This window comes from Callorhinus ursinus, unplaced genomic scaffold, assembly GCF_003265705.2.
Source record: "Callorhinus ursinus isolate GAN/ISIS: 27379988/994484 unplaced genomic scaffold, GSC_fseal_2.0 scaffold19, whole genome shotgun sequence".
In the NCBI taxonomy this organism is placed as follows: Eukaryota; Metazoa; Chordata; class Mammalia; order Carnivora; family Otariidae; genus Callorhinus; species Callorhinus ursinus.
In genome coordinates, this window is record NW_027397081.1 from 15,523,205 (window position 1) to 15,544,525 (window position 21,321).

Sequence of the window (21,321 nt, forward strand, 5' to 3'; positions counted from 1 at the left end):
ACCGGCTTTCCGACTTAAAGGAGGGGATGGATAACATGGCTGTTCACTGAGCCTCGGCAGAGGAGAGGTGGTGGGGGGAAAGAGAAGATGGCACAGGAATACCGATATTTAAGAAATCAGAGTAAGAGGGTGACGGGTAGAGGTAGGATCGAGTTCGGGTCGGGAGGGGCTGACAGCTCCGCGCACGCATCCTTGAGCGCAGCTGCCACCGCCTCCCGCTCCTCCTCCCTGAGCTCGCCGGCAGCTAACGCAGTAAGCCGCGCGCGGAAGGAGAGACCCCACTAGGCGCTGAGCTCGAGCCCCGCGCAGGCCCAGTAGGTGCCGAGCGCGGAGCCTGCGCAGTTGAGGGAACTCGAGGCCTTGGGATCCCAGTCCGCGCCTCGCCTGGAACCCCGCGGCGCCAGCAACGCTACCTTCCCCCAGCCCGCCGGTCCTCACTCCCGCCCCTTCCGTATTTTGGTCGCGCACGGGTTCCGTCAGTCGCAGCGGCCATTGGCTGTTAGAGGAATCCGAGAGCGGCAATTGGCTCTCGCTGGCCGTCGCTCAAGCGCCCTTCCGGAGATGGTCCGAGGTGGGAAGAGTTGCAGAGAGCCGGCAGCCGAGGGACGGTAAGCTGGGCTCCGGGCTTGGTAGGGGGAGCGTCGGGGTGCGCTCTGAGCAGGCTGCCGGGGCCAGGCTCTTCTTTAGTCACCTCGGCGAGGCTTCCTCTCGCAGCTCGGCCACGTCGGTTTGCCTGGCGCCTGCAGTGCCCCCGGCCCCTAACCCCGACTCGAACCTCCTTGCTTTCTCGTCTGGGGCTTCGCTGCTGCTGAGACATGGTCACCGCCATGCCTTAGTGGGAGAAGGACTCCGGGAAGCCTGCGGGGCTGCGAGGGAGAGGTTTTACCTGCCGGGACGGTCTCCTTCTCTTCGAATTCTACCGGTGTTTCAGGGGCCCGGGCCCCGCCACGTAGGGCAAGTCTTCCCCGCTTCGCCTATGCACTGGGATTTCTTTCGGTCCTGACTTCCCTCATTGGCGCTTTGTTTTGGCGGTTGTCGTCACACGTCATTGTCATCTCTTCGGTCAAATTGTGAGTCCTTAGGAGGTTCAGGACATAGGTTCTTCCTTTTCTTGAATAGCGTTCTGGTTAATTTGGTGCCTTGCGTTAAAATATATACTCTTAAGTATTTGCTGATTGCTTCTTACTGTGATTCCAGATGAAAAGAAGTATTAGGAATTCCTCTGGTTGTCCCTTTGTTGAACGTCTTGTAGAATTGTGCTTAGAGCGTCTCACCCTCAGAAGCAAGGATCCAGATAGCTAACACTTGTTGAGTTCTGGCAGGGTGTTACGGTAAGCGTTTCAATATCCATTATTTAGTTTAGTCCATAAGTCAATTCAGTGAGACAGGCTTAATGATTCCCCTGCTTCATGGAAAACTGAGGCGGAAGTAACTTGTGGGAGGGCACACAGCTAGTAAATGGGGGCGCTTTCTAACCAGGTTTGTTGAATCCATCACTAGTTGTGATATTAATATCCCATTTTACATTCAAAAAAACAGGTTCAGAGAAGCGAGGTTATTTATCCGAAGAGTAAAGTAATAAGTTACAGGTTCACTTAAACATTTTAAAAGAGACTGTATGAGGATGTGCTGGTCCTGAATTTAGAACTGAACAGGACACAGGCCAGGCTTGTAGGAGCTCACAGTTTATTGGAGGAAGCTGACGGAATAACTACTTACTGAAACATGTTTGGGGTATTGGGTATACAGATAGGAGGCCTATAGGGAGGAAGGAATCAGACAAGGAGAGAGAAGATGGCAGGTGTAGGAGGAAAACGGAGCCAAACTCCCTGGCTTTGAATTCTGTCTCCATCACTCCCTAGCTCTGTGGCCTTAGGTAAATTACTTAACCTATCAGGGCCCATTACCTCATTTGTGAAGTGGGATAATAACACCTCAGTAGGTGGGTTGTTGTATTAATGAGTTTTTATACATAGAGGACACTTAGAACAGTGCTTTGCCTACTGTAGATACTTAATGAATGTTATATTATTCTAGGCAGAGTAAAATAATTGAGACAGGAAACTTGAACCCAGATTTTCTGACAGCTGGTCCAATGCCCTCTCTAGTATACAAGGTGCCTCACTGTATTCCTTGCCTGCAGAAAGAGGAGTGGTGACCAGATAGTCACTGTCCCACAGCTCCCCAGGGTAGAGACAAGCAGGGCGCAGGGAGAGAAAGTAAAGAACGCTGGGGGACAGCGAAAGAGGGATTCAGGGAGCTTTACCTAAGTTTCAAGTCATTCTAGATATCTAGATACCTAGATAGCCCACCTCCTGGGCCTTATCCAGTCCAACAACAGGTATATGTTTAGAGTATTTGTGCTCGGCACTGTGCTGTACACAGTATATGGACACAGATGGGCGTGATATGGTTCCTGCTCAGAAGCAGCTAATATTGTCCAGTTGGGTGAATGAGAATAGAACACATCAAATGACCGTGGGCAACATACAAATAGGGTTGAGATTTTCTGGTATTAGCTAGGCCAGCCATAGAACCGAGAGGCCAGAGTAATCTGAGGGGCAGGTAATGTAGGAAGGCTTCCTGGAATGTGATCAGATCCTGACATTGATTGTCTGAAGCGTACAGAGCTCTGTGCTAATGCTGGGAATGGGAAGGGCAGGGGCGATGGTCTGCCCTGAGAAGCTCCTAGTCTGAGGGAGACAGACATTCCATTCCGTCGCAACAGCACTAACAAAGCTGTACACAGTGCTCCGGGGACAGCAGGTGGAGTCTCCAGCTGTACCTGGATGAATTGGGAAAGGACTCACCAAGGAAGGGACACTGGGCTTGAGGGTAGGTAGAAGTTTCTCAGGCAGAGAGTTTCAGGAGAATGTAATGTGTATAGGGACCAAGATGACTGAGTCAGAGAGGAAGAGGAATGAACGGAAGGGAGAGGAAGCCAGAGCGGCAGCACGGTGTGGACAAGGAAGAGCATGATCTTTGGCTTAGAGTCAGGATGCTCTTACATCAGATGAAATGAAGTCTGGGAGAGGGCTCGCCACAGGGCCGACTCATGGTAGGGCCTCAGTCGTGGTAGTTTCCTTACTCCGTTTCTGGAGAAGTACGTTGAGGCCGGTTGGAGAAGAGCCTTGCGTGCGGTTCCAAGTGGACCTGATCCTGTAGGCAGGCGAGAGAGGAGGTTTCGGATGTTATGTCTGACTTAGGAAGGCTTTCCCTACTTTTCCTACCCCAACATCATAAAAATAGTCAACATTTTTTTCCTAATAGGGTTCACTGTGAGTCTAGAGCAGCCCAGCAGCCCCATGTGCACCTCAGAGTGTCAGAGGCCACTGGCTTCTTCTCAGAGGGGAGGCAGAATCTGTGGATTAAAAAAGGGTTTCTCTGATAAGCAGGTACGGTAGGTTCTTGTACTTATGGGCATGAAGGGTTTCATGTATTTTGTATTTTCTCTGTTTTTTTCCCCCTCTTGGTATGTGGTATTTTTCAGAGCTCCCACCTCTTTCAGGTAGACCAGTGCCCTGCTCCCTCCCAGGGCCTACCACGGTAGGGGCACCAGCAACTGGGGGGCATCATCCAGGACACTCAAGGGGCAGAGTCAAGGCCCCTGTTAGTGTTCTCTCTTGTCCCCGAACTTTTGCTTTCAGTGTTGTCCTCTGTCACTCTAATTTAATGAGGGAAACTGTTCTTTGTTCCACAAACTCTGCTCTTGGAACTGCCTGTGTCAGAACTGGGGTGCTGAGATAAAAGGACAGATTTCTAGGTTTAACCCTGGGCATCCTGAATCAGAAACTCTAGAGAAGGGGCTGGAGAACTTTGCATTTGTATGCATATTAAAGGTGGAGAACCTGCAGTTTCTTACTCAGCTTTCTTCAACAGATATTTATTATAGGCCTAAGCATGCTTAGAGCTGTAAGTACCCAAGGGACAATATCAACTGGATAGATACGGCTTCTTATGTTCAAATGGAATCTGTATTTGACCCTGGAACAACACGGGGGGTGGGGGTGCCAACCCTCGTGCAGTCAAAAATCCACGTGTAACTTTTTTTTTGTTTTTGTTTTGTTTTAAAGATTTTACATATTTGACAGAGAGTGAGAGAGCACAAGCAGGGGGAGCGGCAGGCAGAGGGAGAAGCAGGCTCCCTGCTGAGCAGATAGCCCAACGTGGGGCTCCATCCCAGGACCCTGGGATCATGACCTGAGCTGAACTGAGTCACCCAAGTGCCCCTGTTTTTGTTTTTTTGTTTGCTTGCTTTTTAAAAGGTTTTATTTTTAAGTAATCTCTACACCCAACATGGGGGCTAGAACCTACAACCCTGAGATCAAGATTGCATGCTCCAGGGGCGCCTGGGTGGCTCAGATGGTTAAGCATCTGCCTTCAGCTCAGGTCATGATCTCAGGATCCTGGGATCGAGTCCCACATTGGGCTCCTTGCTTAGCAAGGGGCCTGCTTCTCCCTCTGCCTGCCACTCCCCCTGCTTGTACTTTCTCTCTCTCTCTCTCTCTCTCTCTCTCTCTCTCTGGCAAAAAAAAAAAAAAAATCTTCAAAAAAAAAAAAAAAAGATTGCATGCTCCACCAACTGAACCAGCCAGGAGGCTCCAAAGTGTAACTTTTGACTCCCTGAAAACTTAACTCTTAATAGCCCTACTGTTGACCGGAAGCCTTACCATTAACATAAACAGTTGATCAACATGTTTTGTATGTTATGTGTACTGTGTACTATATTCTTACAATAAAGTGAGCTAGAGGAAAGAAAATGTTATTAAGGAAATCATAAGGAAGAGAAAATACACTTATAGTACTGGACTGTATTTATCGATGCTGTAAGTTTATGTGAGCTCTTTATAAGGTGAATCATCTGTCAGTACCTACACCAATATTGTCTTATATGAAACAAAACACTGCAGATGTTACACGTATTACTAACACTAGGCATCAAAAATGAAAAGATAATATACAGTCTGTAAGTGTGTGTAATGATAAATTTTAACTTCTTCTTATTTATTGTTTTTTAAGTACTGCACCCAGTGTGGGGCTCGAACTCATGACCCCGAGATCAAGAGTTACATGCGCCACTGACTAAGCCAGCCAGGTGCCCCGATAAATTATACCTTTTTACGATAGATTTGTGTATATTTTTTATGATAGTAAATAATAAATAATAGATAACAAATAGTAAATAATAAAATAGACTAGTATTCTAAAATAGACTAGTATTTATGTATTCGTGACATACCTGACTTTTTCTTAATTCTTTAGATATGTCTAGACCGCACAGCTTGTCTGCAAATTTTTTCAAATTGTTGCAAACCTCCAAGAAGTTTTCCAATGTATTCAAAAGTATTGCAAAACTCTGCATATGAATGGATCTGCCCACTTCAAATGTCTGTTGTTCAAGGTCACCTGGACATTTTAGTCCAGAGGATGTTAGGGGAGTCGTGAGTAACCACTGGGTAGGTTGGACAAAGGCAGATTGTATGGTGGTTTAAAATTCTGGCGGGGACTTAGGATGGGATGCAGTAAGAGGTAAGTTGCTTCTGGGCTCATCCGCAAGCCTTGTGGGTTAGAAAGAATACGGACTTTGGAGTCAGCCTGACCTAACCCTGCCACACCACTAGTCTGGCCTTGAGCAAACCAATTGACCTCTCCGAACCTGAAGTTCTTATCTGTAAATGAAGTTAAAAATAGTACTTCCCTCATTGGGTGGTGTTGGTAATTCAGTGACATCATGTAATGTGCTTAATATGGTGCTTGACCTACAGTAAGTGTGAAATTAAAAACAATGTTTTGTTATGCCCGTTTCGAAGCTGAGGATGTTCAGGATTAGAAGGGTGAAGTTCCCTGGCTACGGTCACATAGCTAGTAGGTGGTAGACACAGGAGTCTGGATCTGAAGTCTGTTCCTTGTCCAGAGCCATCTCTTTGAACCTGTGCACACTGTTCTGCATTCTATCAGAATAATTAATTCCTTCTCGGCCTGTTGCTCTGAAGCTTCGTGAGAAATTGGCTGTTCAAGTTCTTAGCTCAGTGCCGGGCACACACTCAGTAATGTTAGTGTGTGTTTTCCCTTCGCAGGAAGACCAGACAGCCTCCAGGGGTTTGAGGACCTGAGCTGGAGTAGCTGTTTCTCACGGGTCATGGGAGAAAGGCCTCCTGGTGCTTGGCAGGCTGGGCAGCCGTTCACCCCCAGTGGCACTTGGTAGAATCCTTGCAGCTGTGGATTTCTTTCTCCTCTAGGGTGAAGGCCATGCCGCCCCCGGGGAAAGTTCCCCGAAAGGAGAACCTGGGGCTTCAGTGTGAGTGGGGGTCCTGCTCCTTTGTGTGCTCGGCCATGGAGGAGTTCTGCGAGCACGTCACTCAGCACCTGCAGCAGCACCTGCATGGCTCCGGGGAGGAAGAGGAGGAGGAGGAGGACCCGCTTGGTAAGGGGGCAGGGCGTGAAGGGGAAAGAGCTCAAGGAAGGCGGAAACCCGGACTTTCCTACTTAGGCCGTTTTTGCTTAAAAAACATGGTAGACGGACGCCTTATAGAAAACGGATTCAACAGGGTAAGCGGAACGAATCTGCCATCAAAAGGCAATTACTGACAGTACTTTAGTGAACATTCTTTTGATGTCTTTCTGCATATATACATACATAAGGATGGTTTTATTTTTTTTTTAAAGGATCATATTGTACAAGCTGTCCACAGCCTGCTTTTCTGATTCTCTGGTAATGCTTCTTGATGTTTTCTTTACTGCAATTACCAGTTAGGAATACATTTCATATCCCAACCCCATACACAAAAGTTAAAAAATACTTGAAACAATCCTTGCCTTTATTAAATGCTCTCTGAAGTGTTCTATCTTGTTCTTTTTTATTTAAAAAAAAAAATGGGGAGGGACGCCTGGCTGGCTGGGTCGGTGGAGTGACTCTTGATCTGAGTCATGAGTTCAAGCCCCACATTAGGCATGGAGCCTCCTTTAAAAAAAAATTGGTTTGTGGGGCGCCTGGGTGGCTCAGTTGGTTAAGCGTCTACCTTCGGCTCAGGTCGTGATCCCAGGGTCCTGGGATCGAGCCCCCACATCGGGCTCCCTGCTCAGTGGGGAGCCTGCTTCTCCCTCCCCCTCTGCCTGTAACTCTGCGTACTTGTGCGCTCTCTCTCTGTCAAATAAATAAATAAAATCTTAAAAAAAAAATAAATTGGTTTGCAGTCCCCTAAATTGATTTCTCCAGTTACTAATAGGTCACAACACAGTTTAAAGAATTCTGTTCTATAGAAAATACAGAGGCAGCTCTCTTTCCCCTACCTCAAATTCTGTTTTAAGTCAAGTGACTATGAACTATAAGTTATAGTTTCAGAAGTCAAATAATATATGTATGAAAGAGAAATTAGGGTGTGTGTGTGTTTTATTTTTTTATTTTATTATTTTAAAGATTTTATTTATTTATTTGAGAAAGAGAATGAGAGACAGAGAGCACGAGAGGGAAGAGGGTCAGAGGGAGAAGCAGACTCCCCGCTGAGCAGGGAGCCCGATGTGGGACTTGATCCCTGGACTCCAGGATAATGACCTGAGCCAAAGGCAGTCTCTTAACCGACTGAGCCACCCAGGCGCCCTGTGTGTGTGTTTTAAAATAGGCTCCTTGCCCAGCATGGTGCTTGAACTCACGACTGTGAGATCAAGACTTGAGCCAAGATCAAGAGTTGGGTGCTCAACCAGCTGAGCCACTCAGGTGCCCCATATATATATATACATATGTGTATATATATATATATATATGTATATATATATATTTTTTTAAGATTTATTTGTTTTAGAGAGAGCTCGGACACGCACGCACACTAGCAGGCAAGAGGGGCAAAGGGAGAAGCAGACTCCCCGCTGAGCAGGGAGCCCAATGCAGGACTCGATCCCAGGACCCTGGGATCATGACCTGAGCTGAAGGCAGACGCTTAACCAACTGAGCCACCCAGATGCCCACTCCTTATATGTTTTTAAAGTACCTACTTTCTAAAACAAGTAAACCCCTATAAAGAATTGAAAATGTGCTTGGAGAGAGCTGCTCGAGAGCTAGGCAGTGGACTGCAGCAGTCAGTGGCTTTCCCAGAGTGGACAGGTCTTGGGCAGGATATGGGGAAAGAAAGGACTGGTCTGAAGGAAGGAGTGGGAGGCAGTGGCAGAAACCCAGAGCGACTAGCGCCTGCCAACTACACTTGCCTTCTGGGAGATTTTGCACTGGGCCTCGCACACACCCTTCCTGCTGCCTCGACCACACTTCTCCCTCTAGTTTACAGATATTCGCCCATCACATCTCAACATGGGGACATTTCCAAGTCATCTCTGTCCACATCAAATGACCTCTCTCTGACGATGTTATAGTATCCCAGACCCCTGACCCCGCCCCCATGGACCTTGTGACTGGCTGCAGTTTTATATTTATACGTGTGGTTATTTGATTAATGTTTTTTCTCCATGACTGAAAGCTGCTGTGAGGGTAAGGACTGCGACTCTTTTTACTTGTTATATCCCCAGTGCCTGGCACGATTGGTGGTGGTTAAATTGCTGGTATTTGCCAAATGAACTGCTGCTAATTGGGTCAGAGTCCAGCCTCCTCTCCCGCTGCTAAGTGCTGTAGGTAGGAGAGCTGAGCTTTGCGAAGTGTCAGACTCTTACCTCTAAACCCCTTTATGCAGAGGAAGAATTCTCCTGCTTGTGGCAGGAGTGTGGCTTTTGTTCTATGGACAGTTCGGCTGACCTCATCCGCCATGTCTACTTCCACTGCTACCACACCAAGCTGAAGCAGTGGGGGCTGCAGGCTCTGCAGAGCCAGGCCAACCTCAGCCCCTGCATCCTGGACTTCCAGAGTCGCAACATCATCCCTGACATCCCCGATCACTTCCTGTGTCTGTGGGAGCACTGTGAGGTCAGCGGGCAGTGCTGGGAATAGGGGCGGAAGGAAGTTGGGGATCTTAGCTCACGAAGCCTTGACCCTTTCAGGGATGCCCTATGTATGCCAGGTTCCTACTAGCATCTCATTTTTGGGTAGCTCCCTTGCTCAAACTTTTATGTCCCCGCCAACTTAATTTGGGAGACAGCCAAGGAGCCCCCTTGGACACGTAGGGGTCAAAGGCCCTCTACCCATCCTCAGTCCTTACCACAAGTTGCTCCTGGCACAGAGTTCCTTCGACAATCCCGAGTGGTTCTATCGGCACGTGGAAGCGCACAGCCTGTGCTGTGAATACCAGGCAGTCGGCAAGGACAACCATGTCGTGCTGTGTGGCTGGAAAGGTAGGGCTGCTCCTTAACATCTGGCCTTTAAAGAACGCCTGGGGTTGCTGAGGGCCTAAGGCAGCTAGGTATGGGCCCAGTCCCATGGTGTAAGGGTGGCTGCCAGCTGGAGACTTGGCACCAGAGCCTGCTCTGGGGGTCCGTGGCTGGAGCGTGACTGGGCCTTCCTTCCCAGGCTGTACCTGCACCTTCAAGGACTGCCGGAAGCTTCGAGAGCACCTCCGCAGCCACACTCAGGAGAAGGTGGTGGCCTGCCCCACCTGTGGGGGCATGTTTGCCAACAACACCAAGTTCTTAGATCACATCCGTCGCCAGACCTCGTTGGATCGTAAGCAATCAGAGAGGAAGGGGAGTGGGTGCAGGCTGTCCTGCGTGGGGCAGTGGGGGTTAGGGGCATGTTCCTGGGAGAGGGGGACAGTGAAGGCCTCTGCAACTTGGCTACATCTGTCCTTAGGGCTCAGTCACCTGCCACAGCCTTGGCTGCCTGAGAATCATCAGATGTTGTTATTCAGTGCTTATTGTGTGTCCTGTCTCTTTGTCCAGTGAATCCTCACAGCCCCATGAGGTGTGCTTCTTGTCCCCCTCTTTGCAGATGACGAAGCTGAGTCTCAGGTTAAATCACTAGTGAGGTGCACAGCTAGTTTGGGGTCAAGCAGGGATTCTAATTCAGGTTCTTGACTCCCAAGTCCCAGGCTCATTCAGTGGTACTGTGTCCATCCCTAGTTCTTAAACTCCCCCTTTCTTGGTGGTTCCCCTCTCCTGGGCTTGCTCTCCTCTCTGTACCTCCCTGCCCCGCCCCCCGCAGCCCACCCTGTCTTCTGCCTGCCCCACCCCAGAGCAGCGCTTCCAGTGCTCTCACTGTTCCAAGAGATTTGCCACGGAGCGGCTCCTGCGGGACCATATGCGTAACCACGGTGAGTAGCCAGAGCCCCCAAGCTCCTGGCCCTCCCTCCGGGTTTCCGCCCGGCTTCAGATCACAGCGCCCCCTCTGCTCCTCTCAGTGAACCACTATAAGTGTCCTCTGTGTGATATGACCTGCCCGCTGCCATCTTCCCTTCGCAACCACATGCGCTTTCGCCACAGTGAGGACCGGCCCTTCAAATGTGACTGTTGTGACTACAGGTAGGGGGAGCCAGGGGCTGGAAGGCCGAGAACTCACAGTCCCGTGTCCCCCATGCCCTCCAGCCTCTCCTGACCTCTCCCTGCAGCTGCAAGAATCTGATTGACCTGCGGAAGCACCTGGATACCCACAGCAAGGAGCCAGCCTACAGGTGTGATTTTGAGAACTGCAGCTTCAGTGCGCGATCCCTCTGCTCCATCAAGTCCCATTACCGAAAAGTGCATGAAGTGAGTGGGGCCGTCGGTGGGAGAGGGCTGGCAGAGGTGTGGGGAGCCCAGGATGAAGCGCTGGCCTCACTCTCCCTCCCCTCCCCATCAGGGAGACTCAGAGCCGAGGTACAAGTGTCACGTGTGCGACAAATGCTTCACGAGGGGCAACAACCTCACTGTGCATCTTCGTGAGAAGCACCAGTTCAAGTGGCCCTCAGGGCACCCCCGTTTTCGGTATGTCTCTCAACCCTGCCCTCTAGATTCACAGACCTTCCCCCCGCATATCTTTTCAACAAGTTAAAAACCTCGAATTTGGGGCGCCTGGGTGGCTCAGTATTAAGCGTCTGCCTTCAGCTCAGGTTATAATCCTAGGGTCCTGGGATCGAGCCCCGCATCGCTTCTCCCTCTGCCCTCTGCCCCTTCTCTCCCTTTGCCCTTCTTCCCACTTGTGCATGTGCACGCTCGCTCGCTCGCTCTCTCAAATAAAAAATAAAATCTTAAAAAAAATTTTTTTGAATTTGATGATCATCCACTATCTCCATTCAGGCTCGAGGAACAAAGTGGTGGAGCAGAGATGATTTTTTAAATTTTTGAATGTGGTGCCAAAGCCCTGCAGCGAGAACCAGAACTGGAGCCTAAGGGTTCTGACCATCTCATAAATGCTGTGACACTCCCACCTTCCAACACAGATCATTTCTTTTCCCACCCCCTCTCCCTCCCTCCCTCTCAAGTTTCTACATACGATTTTCCATCTTGAGTAATGCTCCTTCCCTCTTGTCTTCTACATATTCTCATGAAGCCCTTTTTGGTCTCCAGCTCCTATCACTTAACATCCCAGGGCCCGTCCCACCCCTCGCGTCTGCCCCGCACCTTGCCGCTGTCCAGGACGCCCCCCCCCCCGCCCCGCGTGTGGTTTCTGCCTTATGCGCCCCCGCCTCCCCAGGTACAAGGAGCATGAAGATGGCTACATGCGGCTGCAGCTGGTTCGCTACGAGAGCGTGGAGCTCACGCAGCAGCTGCTACGGCAGCCACAGGAGGGATCGGGCCTGGGAGCAGCACTGAGTGAGAGCAGCCTGCAGGGCATCCTTCTCGAAGCAGTGCCAGGGGAGCCAGGACCCCAGCAGGAGGCTGAAGAGGAAGAGGAGGGCGGGAGCAATGAGGGGACAGGCCTCTCAGCCTCTCAGGACACTCCCAGCCCTGTCATCCATGTGGTGAATCAGACCAACGCCCAAGGCGAGCAAGAGATCGTCTACTATGTGTTGTCCGAAGCCCCAGGAGCGCCCCCGCCAGCCGCTGAGCCCCCCTCAGGGGACATCATGGAAAAGCTTCAGGGAATAGCCGAGGAGCCCGAAGTCCGGGTGGTGTGAAGGCTGACCATTTCAACCCCAGGCCCCGGGTTTGAGCCAGGCTGGTGGCTGTGCCCCTCGTGGGCAGCCCCTGCCAGTGGAGGCCTTTAAGAGTGGTGCCAAGAGCAATGCGGTACACTCTGGACCCGGCTTGCATCATGCAGCAGGCTCTAAAGACTTCCCTTTTCTGCCATACCACGTTTGGTGGGGATCCTGAGGAGTTTGGATTCCTTGAGGGGGATGCCCTGGTTGTGTATGTTCTTGTAGAGGGGCTAGTATCAGGCTTACCCATAACCCTCTAGTCACGCTGAAACGGTGACTAAAATCCTCTGTCAGCTCGCACCCATTCCCATCTTTAGGGGTCCTTAGGTCCAGGGATGCCGTGTAACTGGTCCCTACGAGGGCCTTTTCCTCACAACCAGCCAAGGCAGCGTGAACCAGGCGGTTCTTTCCCTCCGAAGGGCTCCTACAACCCCAAGGACTTTCCTGGTTATCCTCAGGGATGGGAGTGGAGGCATTGAGTGTGGAACAGTTGTTTTGGTAATAAAAGAAACACTTGGGCTGTTACTCATTTCTTCTTCCTTATGTTTGGTGGCTGTTAAGTAGATAGGAGATGCAGCTGCCCAGAAGAGGAGCTGAATAGTTAGGCTTCTCCTTCTAGTGACTGAGGTTTGTTTTTGTTTTTAACTTTCCTCTTGTTCCCCTCCCCCCACCTCCTTGGTGAAACTTCTTCATTTCTTCTCAGAGCATCTACTGTCTCCATGGAGGTCCTGTGAGTGGGCAGAAGTAGCGCTCTAGAATGCACACATGGGCCTCGTCAGGAAGGGAGAGCACCTGGCCACCATAGCCATCCCCTCTGAGTCCTGGTTAGATATCCAGTTCCTCTGGCGTAGGGATTCTCCCACAGACCGCTCTGTGGGACCAGGAAGGAAGCCTCGGCGGGGGGCGGGGCGGTAGAGGTGGAGGCCTGGGGAATGGCAGGTACTCTAGGTTTAGGAACCAAGTTAGAAAATTGTGTGTCTGAATATACATTTTCCTGGGGAAAGGGTCTGTTTTTCACTAGATTCTCAACGAGGTTGAAACCCTCTGAAATAAGAACCAATTTTTGGGCTATCTAGCCACTTCTCTACACCCTGTGTCCATTCTTAGGGTTGCTTCCACTCCAGAGTGGTCAAGGAAATACTCTCAGGGGTCCTAGCTGGACAGAAAGCTGCCCACAAAGGACAAAGGACCAAATTTAATTTCTCTTCACAAAAACTCTATGCCCATTGCAGGAAGAATTTAGGAAAGAAAAATCTCGTTAATTCCATCAGCCATTTACTGAGTTCCTCCTACATAGTCCAGGCATTGTGGCAGCGCCTGGGTGGCTCAGATGGTTAAGCGTCTGCCTTCAGCTTAGCTCATGATCCCAGGGTCCTGCGATCAAGCCCCACATCAGGCTCCCTGCTCGGCAGGAAGCCTGCTTCTCCCTCTCCCATTCCCTCTGCTTGTGTTCCCTATCTCGCTGTCTCTCTCTCTCTGTCAAATAAAATCTTAAAAATAAATAAAGATACAAAGAAGAATAAAACCCAGGACTTGCCCTGAAGAGACATGTGGTACAGAGGCAAGGAAAGATCTGAAGAAGTGGAGTGATTGAAGTCAAGCAGGTTTCGTTAACTAGGAGGCAGTACTAGTTGGGCGAGGGATCAGCAAAGGCGTCATTGAGGAAGTGATTAGAGCTACCATGTACAAAGGTGTGGACAAGTTACTCCACGTAGAGGAAACAAGGGGTGTGAAGCTGAAGGAGTACTTTGTGGTCTGCAGCACAGAGGGCTGTGGGGAGAGACGACACCAGGAAGGCAGGCCGGGCCGCCCAGGACCATGTCAGGTTTTTGGATGGTGATTCTGCTAGCGATGGGGGGTATATATTTGGAAGAGTGAGAGACGGCAAGCAGAGAAGTTAGGGGGCTGCTGCAAGAATTCAGGCAGGAAATAAAGAGGGCTTTAAGGCTATATGTCTGTGTGGATGTTCCCATTGCCTCTACGAGGAGCACCTTCAAGGAATGGCAGTGTGGAGGAGAGCGGAAACGTGGATGAAAAATCAGCACTGGCAAAGCTACTGGGTTTCTAGTCTCCCTTCTCCAGGATCCTGTACTGATTTCGCTGCCCACACCCTGTCCTCCACTAAACAAGTGTAATCCGCTTCCCCCAGCACGCCTTCCGCTAGTTGAAGACAACTGGGGCTTCTTTGAGCTAAGGACCTTCAGTTTCTTCTGTAACTCCTTGTGTCATGTAATTTGGGGTCCTCTCCCCCCAGCCTCCTCTGGGCGTGTGTTTTGGTGGTTACACCCTGCTCTCAATTTATTGTGAAGCCACTGCCCTCTAGAACCCCTGTCTTTACATATTTTGTTATTGCCCAAACCACATCCCTTCACTTCAGACATACGAAACTGTTACCTTGGACTTAACAGCAGGTCCTCATATTTGTCCTTACTAAGTTTTTCTTGTTAGACTTGATTGACACCCATCCCCAAGAGGTGGGTTAAAAAGTTGAATAGAACAGGGCCAAAGACAGACCCCAAAAGCAAGTCACTAGAGAACTTTCTCCTAACCAAGACCAGATGACCGGAAGCCTCACCGAGAACAGAAGCGGTTGATTAACACATGTTTTGTATGTCATATGTATTATATACTGTATATTTCTACAATAAAATAAGCTAGCAAAAAAAAATGTTTTGGGACGCCTGAGTGGCTCAGTTGGTTAAGCGACTGCCTTCGGCTCAGGTCATGATCCTGGAGTCCCGGGATCGAGTCCCACATCGGGCTCCCTGCTCAGCAGGGAGTCTGCTTCTCCCTCTGACCCTCTTCCCTCTCATGCTCTCTATCTCTCGTTCTCTCTCTCTCAAATAAATAAATAAAATCTTAAAAAAAATCATAAGGAAAAATATATTTACAGTTCTGTATTTATTGAAAAAAAAATCCACTTATAGTTGGACCCACACAGTTCAAACTCGTGTTGTTCAAGGGTCAGCTGTATATATATTAATGATCAAATTCTGGTCTCAATGTTTTTCTCCCGCCCCCCTTTTTTTTGGTGCCGTTGTTTTGCGTGTGTTCTAAGCAGTGGCTCGGGCTGCCCCTCGTGTAACCCAGCATTGCCTATGCTGTCCTTTCCTCCACCGAGCAGTGCCTTAAGGATCAAGCCGACGCCCTCTCCCCTACTAGTCTTAGCCATGCCCACACCATGCTCTGGATCATGGGGACAGCAGAAGAGATTCTGGCCTGCTACCGTGTGAGTCCAGTTCTCCAGGAGGAGGGGATTCTGGGCTCAGCAGGCCTGGCCTGGAAAGCACTGGACCCAACAGCAGGGCTTATTGGGTCAAAGCAGCCAGAAGCCTGTGGAAGGGTAATCAGGGACGGGGGTGGGTGAGAGCAGAACTTTGGAGGGAGGAGGGTGACAATACTAATTTGATCGCCTTAGGGTTTCATCCAGAGTCAGCCCATGAGTCAGACATGGCGCCTGAAGATTAAGGTGACAACCTCTCTTACTCTTAAGGAGTGGGGCTGGGGGTGGGGGTGGGGTAGGTCAGGAGAGAAGGCAGGTGGCCCGGGAGGGTGGAAGCTAAGGCTGCTTTTCTCTTAACTGGGGCAAGTCCACCCTCTGAGTCAAGAGTACAGAAGACCTGAGTGCGTATAGAAGAGAAATGATTCCCCGAGATGAGGAGGGGGAGGAATGGTCATGGGCAATCAGGTCACTTCTGTAAGATTATGACCTAGTGAATGGTAGATGAATGAGTTTTGCTGAAGACCAGGAATCCCACAGTGCACTTTGGGAATAAGGAGCATACCCATTTCACGTTCAACAGCAGGAGCTGAGGCTGAGAGGGAAGGTTGGTGGGGAAAACTTTTCATTCTATGCTAAATAGCTTGAAAGTCTTGAGTGGGCAAGGAGTATAGAGGACAAGTAGATGGCACTGGGGAAAGGAATGGAAGACACCCCTTCCTTTTGAGTAGAGGGAAGGAGGGATGGATGGGAGGGGTGAGAGGGCCTTCACGTCCGGTTGTCTCTATTTCCTTGAGAAAGTAGGAATTACGGTTTTGAGATTTATAAGAATTGTCACATTTTAGAATTGCCATTAATAGATATAGGAGTGGGATAGATCACCTGATGACACAGCTGAGGGTGAAGACCAAGATCAGACAGCGGCAACTTCACTACAACCAGACAATTTTTTGTGGCAGACACTGGCGCCCCCGGAGCAAACACAGAAGACAGACCTCGGGGTTGACCCCCAGCCAGGACGTGGATTGCATCGGGCAAGGAGCAGGGTAATTAAAGCAGCTAGAGAAGACTGGACAGGGAGGCCCTGGGAGACTGGAAGGTGGTGGTTAGAATCAAAGCACTGGAGGTTCCAGGGCGTCTGGCTGGCTCAGTTGGAGCTGGGGTCATGAGTTCAAGCCCCACGGTAGACACAGCGCTTACTTAAAAACAAAACAAAAAAGCCCCCCCCAAAAACAAAGCACTGGAATTCCAATAAGGCTTTTGAAGATTAGAAAGCTGAAGGGATGGGGTGCCTGGGTGGCTCAGTTGGTTGAGCTACTGCCTTCGGCTCAGGTCATGATCCTGGAGTCCTGGGATGGAGTCCCGCATCGGGCTCCCTGCTCGGCGGGGAGTCTGCGTCTCCCTCTGCCTGCCGCTCCCCCTGCTTGTGCTCTCTCTCTCTCATTCTCTCTCTCTCAAATAAATAAAATCTTAAAAAAAAAAAAAGCAGAAGGGAAAGCTTGTGGTCAGAAAGAGGACATTTTTTTGAGGGAGAGGAAGAGGGAGAATCCCAAGCAGGCTCCTCGCTCCGCCTGGAACCCAACACCGGGCTTAATCCCACGACCCTGAGATCATGACCTGAGCTGAAATCAAGAGTGTGTCACCTGACTGACTGAGCCACCCAGGAGTCCCAGAAAGGGGACATTTTAAATAGAGCTATTCAGAGTCCATAGTATGTCAAAAAGAAGTCGGCTGCGGCATGAAGACAAGTCACTGTTGTGGAAGAGTCTAAGGGAAACATCTACCCGCAGAGGCCTTTCTGCCCCCGCCGCAGTGGAGTGGGCCAGCTCGCACGAGGGGAACGGGCCCCAGAGAAACACTGGGCACACACCTGCTCTGAGGCTGGTTCCACGCAAAGGACACAGCCAAGGGGCGTGGGGGCAGTTCAAGTTCTAGAGGAAGGAAGACGCCCAGCTGAGACTGGGAGGGGGTAAGTGTGAGGGATCTGAAGGAAAAAGAGACAGAGACTCTTGGGTAGAGAACCTTGGCATTTTGCAGCTTTGCAGTTCCCCTCATTTTCTTCAGAGCAGAAGGAAATGGCACTACATAGAGAGGTACATATTACATTTTAAAAACGCACTTCAATGTTGCTTGGTTTTGTTATATATGTTGTATTTTTATAATTTTAAAATAATAAAGATCTTTTAGAAAGCAACAGCAGGGGCCCCGCCTAGTAGGTACCCCTTCACTGCCCGGACTTGGGCTGGGGCGGGGGGGGGGGCGCTCCAGTAGTCTCCCTCCTTACGGACCCATCGTTCCCAGTCCTGGGCTGTGTTTCCCCCAGTGGCCAGCAGAGGGTCTGTTGACAAATACACTTTAAAATCATTCTTTCCAAAGATGAGAGACTGGCGCTGTGGGCAAGGGAGGCACCGTGGATGAGGGGTCTGGGGTGTTGGAAGCAGAACTGAGGTGGTTCCAGCCCAGTCCAGTTCCTTCCCAGCTCCCACAGGACACCGCTGCCTTCCTTTTCCCATAGGTCCACAAACCTCCTTACCGACTGCTTCTCCCATAAATCCCTGCCCAGAGCAGCCTGTCTGCTAGATTAACTCCTGGCACTTAAGCTGAGACAGGAATTTTCTGCTTCTGCCTTGCTCCTTGGAAGCCAATTATCATCAACCCTTACCTGTCTGGGTCTAGGGAGCCTGCCCAGGGTGGAGTCTCTGTTTTGGGGGGGCAGTGTGCTGGGGTGGGAATCGAGGAGGTCCTAGAGAAAGGAAAAGATCAATCTCAGGGAATTGAGGAGGACTATTTGGGGAAAAGAGGGAGGGTCCATCTGAAGGAAAGAAAGTCCATGGTAGGAGATATGGGGGGTGGTACTGGGGATGGTGAGGTCTAGACTGAGGGATGAAGGTTCTCTTGAGCAATGGTTCTCAAAGTGTGGTCCCCAGACTAACAGCATCAGCATCACCTAGGGACTTATTAGAGATGCAAATTCTCTGACCCCACCCCAGATACTGAATCAGAAACTCTGAGAGTCGAGCTAACAATTTGTTTCAACAAGCCCTCCAGATGATTCTGACTTGTGCTAAAGTTTGAGAACCACCACTCTTGAGTTATGGGATCTCTTCTAGGAATTAGAGGTGTGTGTGTTCTAGGGAATCAAAGGTCCAACCTGGGGGATATGTGGTGGGAGTATCTCCGGGAATGGGGAGGGTCTGTCGTAGTGGACCTCTAGAAGGTTGGAAACGTTTTATACCCGAGAACGAGAAGAGGTCTGTTCATAGCAGTAGAGATGGATCTGCTTTAGAAAAGGGGAAGGGGAAATATTAGAGAATGAGGAAGGTTGACATAGTAGATAATGTCATGGTTTTGAATCACTAAGTCTTGGATTTGGTTCTCTGGAGTCATTACATTAGCTGTGTGAACTCATACTTGTACTTAACATTTCTTTCTTTTTTTTTTTAAGATTTTATTTATTTGACAGAGACAGCACAAGCAGAGGGAGAGAGAGGGAGAAGCAGCCTCCCTGCTGAGCAAGGAGCCCGATGTGGGACTTGATCCCAGGACCCTGGGATCATGACCTGGGCTGAAGGCAGGCGATTAACCGACTGAGCCACCCAGGCGTCCCTGTACCTAGCATTTCTGAGCATCAGTTTCCTTACCTGAAACATGGGAGGCTAATATTGTCCTTACAGAGTTGTCATAAGGACTGGTTAGACCATCCAGTCAGCGGGTAGCTTTTGAGTTATTGAGTGTATTTTCTGGGTCCAAGTTCTAGGAATTCAGGGGAAAAAGATACAGGCCTAGCTCTTTTCTCAGAGATCATATCTCTATGTCAGATACCTAGCACATGGTAGGCATTCAATAAATGTAGTTTCCCCTTCTTTGCCAAGGAAGTGGGAGATGCTTCCAGAGGAGATACAATGAAGCATCGTAAGTCTGGCCTGGAGAGTACGGATGTATGATCTATTCTTGAGAATAAGCACTAAGCTCTTGGACCCTTGAACCTCCTAAGAACTTTTCAAGGCCGATCTGCAAGATTTTTATCATGTCTCTTTCATGGATGAGGCTCAGAGAGGTGGAGAAATTTGCTTAAGAGCACAGAATGAGTAAAAGCATCAAGGTCAGAATGCAGATCTCCGACTCCAGATTCGGAACATGGAAGGTGTTCTCACAAAATGGGGAGGGGGTGTCTTAGAGAATGGGAAGGCCTATTCTAAAGGAGAATGAGGACTTTCATGGGTACATGGCAGGTGTTCCACCCTAGGGAATGGAAGGTTCAAGTAGGGTAGTGGATCTTGACTTCCTACCCAGTGGGATCAGCTGGGGAGCTTTTAAAAACACTAACACCTGAGTCCCACCTTAGATATCAGGATTAACTGGTTTGGAATATTATCTAGGCGTCTTTTAAAACACCCCCAAGTGACGCTCATCACAGCCAAGACTGAGGACCACTGCTCTGGGGCATAGGGTGTGAATCCCACGGTGTGGAAAGCCAATCAAAGACTTGGAAATGTTGGACTCTGCAGCTGGGGAAGCCTGTCCGGAGGAAAAGGGGACACGGTGTTCCTAAGAAAGGGGAGGAAAATTTCCCGAGACTTGGCAAGTTGAATGCCAGGGAAAGGCGAGGAGTGTCATTAAGATGTGGTGGTTATCTTGGAGGAATGGAAGGCCCTGTCCAGTAAATGGAAAGAGATAGTCCATTTGGAAATAGGGCTCTGAGAGCCCCCAGAGCAGGATGGGTAAAAGCAAAGACTTCAGGGTTCAAGCCCTGCTCTGCTGCAGACTAGACGTGTACTCTTGGGCACATTGCTTAACCAAGTTCCTTATGCCTCTGTTTCTTTATTTCTAAAGAGAGGTTGTAATGCTTGCCTCATGAGGGCATGGTGAGAATTAAATCAGGCAATGCCAGATCCATAATGATTGCTCAGTAAATGCAACCGTTGGGGAGGAGGGGTCTCTATGGGAGCATTGGAGCTTAACTTGGAGAACAGAGGGCCCATCTTGGAGAGTGAGAACTTTGGTCCTGAGGAATGGTGGTGGTGTAGGCATGGGATGAGGGGAAGGTAGGGAGGGCTGGATCCTAAATCCACTAAACCTTCCGGTTGCAGGGCGGAGCCTGGAGATGTCCTGCAGGGGCCGCCAGCCTCCAGGCGGTGGAGAGGCTGGAGGAGGGGCTGATGAGCAAGGGAGAGGTTTGACTGCTAGTAACCTCTCAACTGCTGCAGTAAGGAGGTGGCAGCCGCACCAGCAGCCTCCCCTCCCATCTGTCTTTGCTCTGTGACAGGTGGGAACTTAAAAGCTCAGGCCACGTGTCTCAACTGGCTAACCTACTTACCCCTAGAAGACTGGGGCCGGGGCCGGGGCCGGCGGGGCGGGGGGGGGGGGGGGCGAGAGGAGCATGAGAAAGGAGCAAAGCAGGGGAAAGCCCCAGAGGGTCCTGGGGACCTGCGTTTGAAGACTTGTGGGCCGAGGGAGAGAATGACATGTGTCCTAGAAGATGCCCAAGGCAGAGTCTGTGAGCCCCGTGCAGGCCCTGGCACGTCTGTGCCTCCAGCATCAGGCGTGTGCCTGTCTTAGGGGTCTGAATTTGCCTGGGAGAGTAAGGACCGTAGTCGGAGCAGGCTGAGTTCTAAGTACGGCCATCACCTCGGAGCTACTTGCAAGCTCTCCCAAAGCGTCCACCCGCCTTCCCTTCTTAACTAGTTAGGGAAGGTGGGGAATGGGGTGGGGAAAGGGGAGGAGGCTCTCCCAAGACTCCAGCTTTCAAAGCCTTTTTATCTAGTTTGGGAAATCCCTGGAGGAAGCCTGAGCTCAAAGGCCAAGAACTGAGGGAAACTGATGGGGGAGTGGTGCAGACAGTCTGATAGCTTCACAATCCCTTGAGGGGGATGGCATCTGCACCCCAATGCCCACCCCCACCCCCTATACGCTCACCACCACCGTCTAGTCTGTAATCCAGGGACCTGTCCCCTCTGAGCGACTTCAGCTCTCCTGTCCTCACGGTCTTCAAGTCGGCCCTTCGCCGCCAACCCCCCAGTCCTGGGTCCACGCCTGCGCCCGCTCTGGCCCCGCGTCGCCCGCACTGCTGTCCCTTTCGCTGTGCTCGCCCCCCGCCGGCTGCGGGGCGGCGCG

General features: G+C 50.3%; 1 protein-coding gene across 3 annotated transcripts; it reads left to right on the forward strand.

Moving 5' to 3' along the window:
* The first annotated feature begins 481 nt into the window (after positions 1 to 481).
* On the forward strand, positions 482 to 12,512 carry HINFP (histone H4 transcription factor). 3 transcript variants are annotated; one of them, XM_025893690.2, is made up of 10 exons: positions 482 to 608; positions 6,240 to 6,424; positions 8,676 to 8,905; positions 9,159 to 9,270; positions 9,446 to 9,598; positions 10,107 to 10,184; positions 10,272 to 10,392; positions 10,479 to 10,617; positions 10,709 to 10,833; positions 11,543 to 12,512. In XM_025893690.2, exons 1-10 carry the CDS (start codon positions 562 to 564, stop codon positions 11,964 to 11,966), a joined length of 1,614 nt encoding a protein of 537 aa, XP_025749475.1. In that variant the 5' UTR covers positions 482 to 561; the 3' UTR covers positions 11,967 to 12,512. The 3 variants fall into 3 exon arrangements, with proteins under 3 accessions (XP_025749475.1, XP_025749476.1, XP_073759941.1); XM_025893691.2 differs by lacking the exon at positions 482 to 608 and adding an exon at positions 642 to 1,070; XM_073903840.1 differs by lacking the exon at positions 482 to 608 and adding an exon at positions 3,288 to 3,395.
* Positions 12,513 to 21,321: the final 8,809 nt, after the last annotated feature.

What these genes read in the sequence shown, in the direction of transcription:
- HINFP (XM_025893690.2), top strand. Translation starts at nt 562, where the DNA reads ATGGTCCGAGGTGGGAAGAGTTGCAGAGAGCCGGCAGCCGAGGGACG. An exon ending in GTCTGTGGGAGCACTGTGAG is followed by an intron (nt 8,906 to 9,158) that starts GTCAGCGGGCAG and finishes CTCCTGGCACAG; the next exon opens with AGTTCCTTCGACAATCCCGA. An exon ending in GGACCATATGCGTAACCACG is followed by an intron (nt 10,185 to 10,271) that starts GTGAGTAGCCAG and finishes TGCTCCTCTCAG; the next exon opens with TGAACCACTATAAGTGTCCT.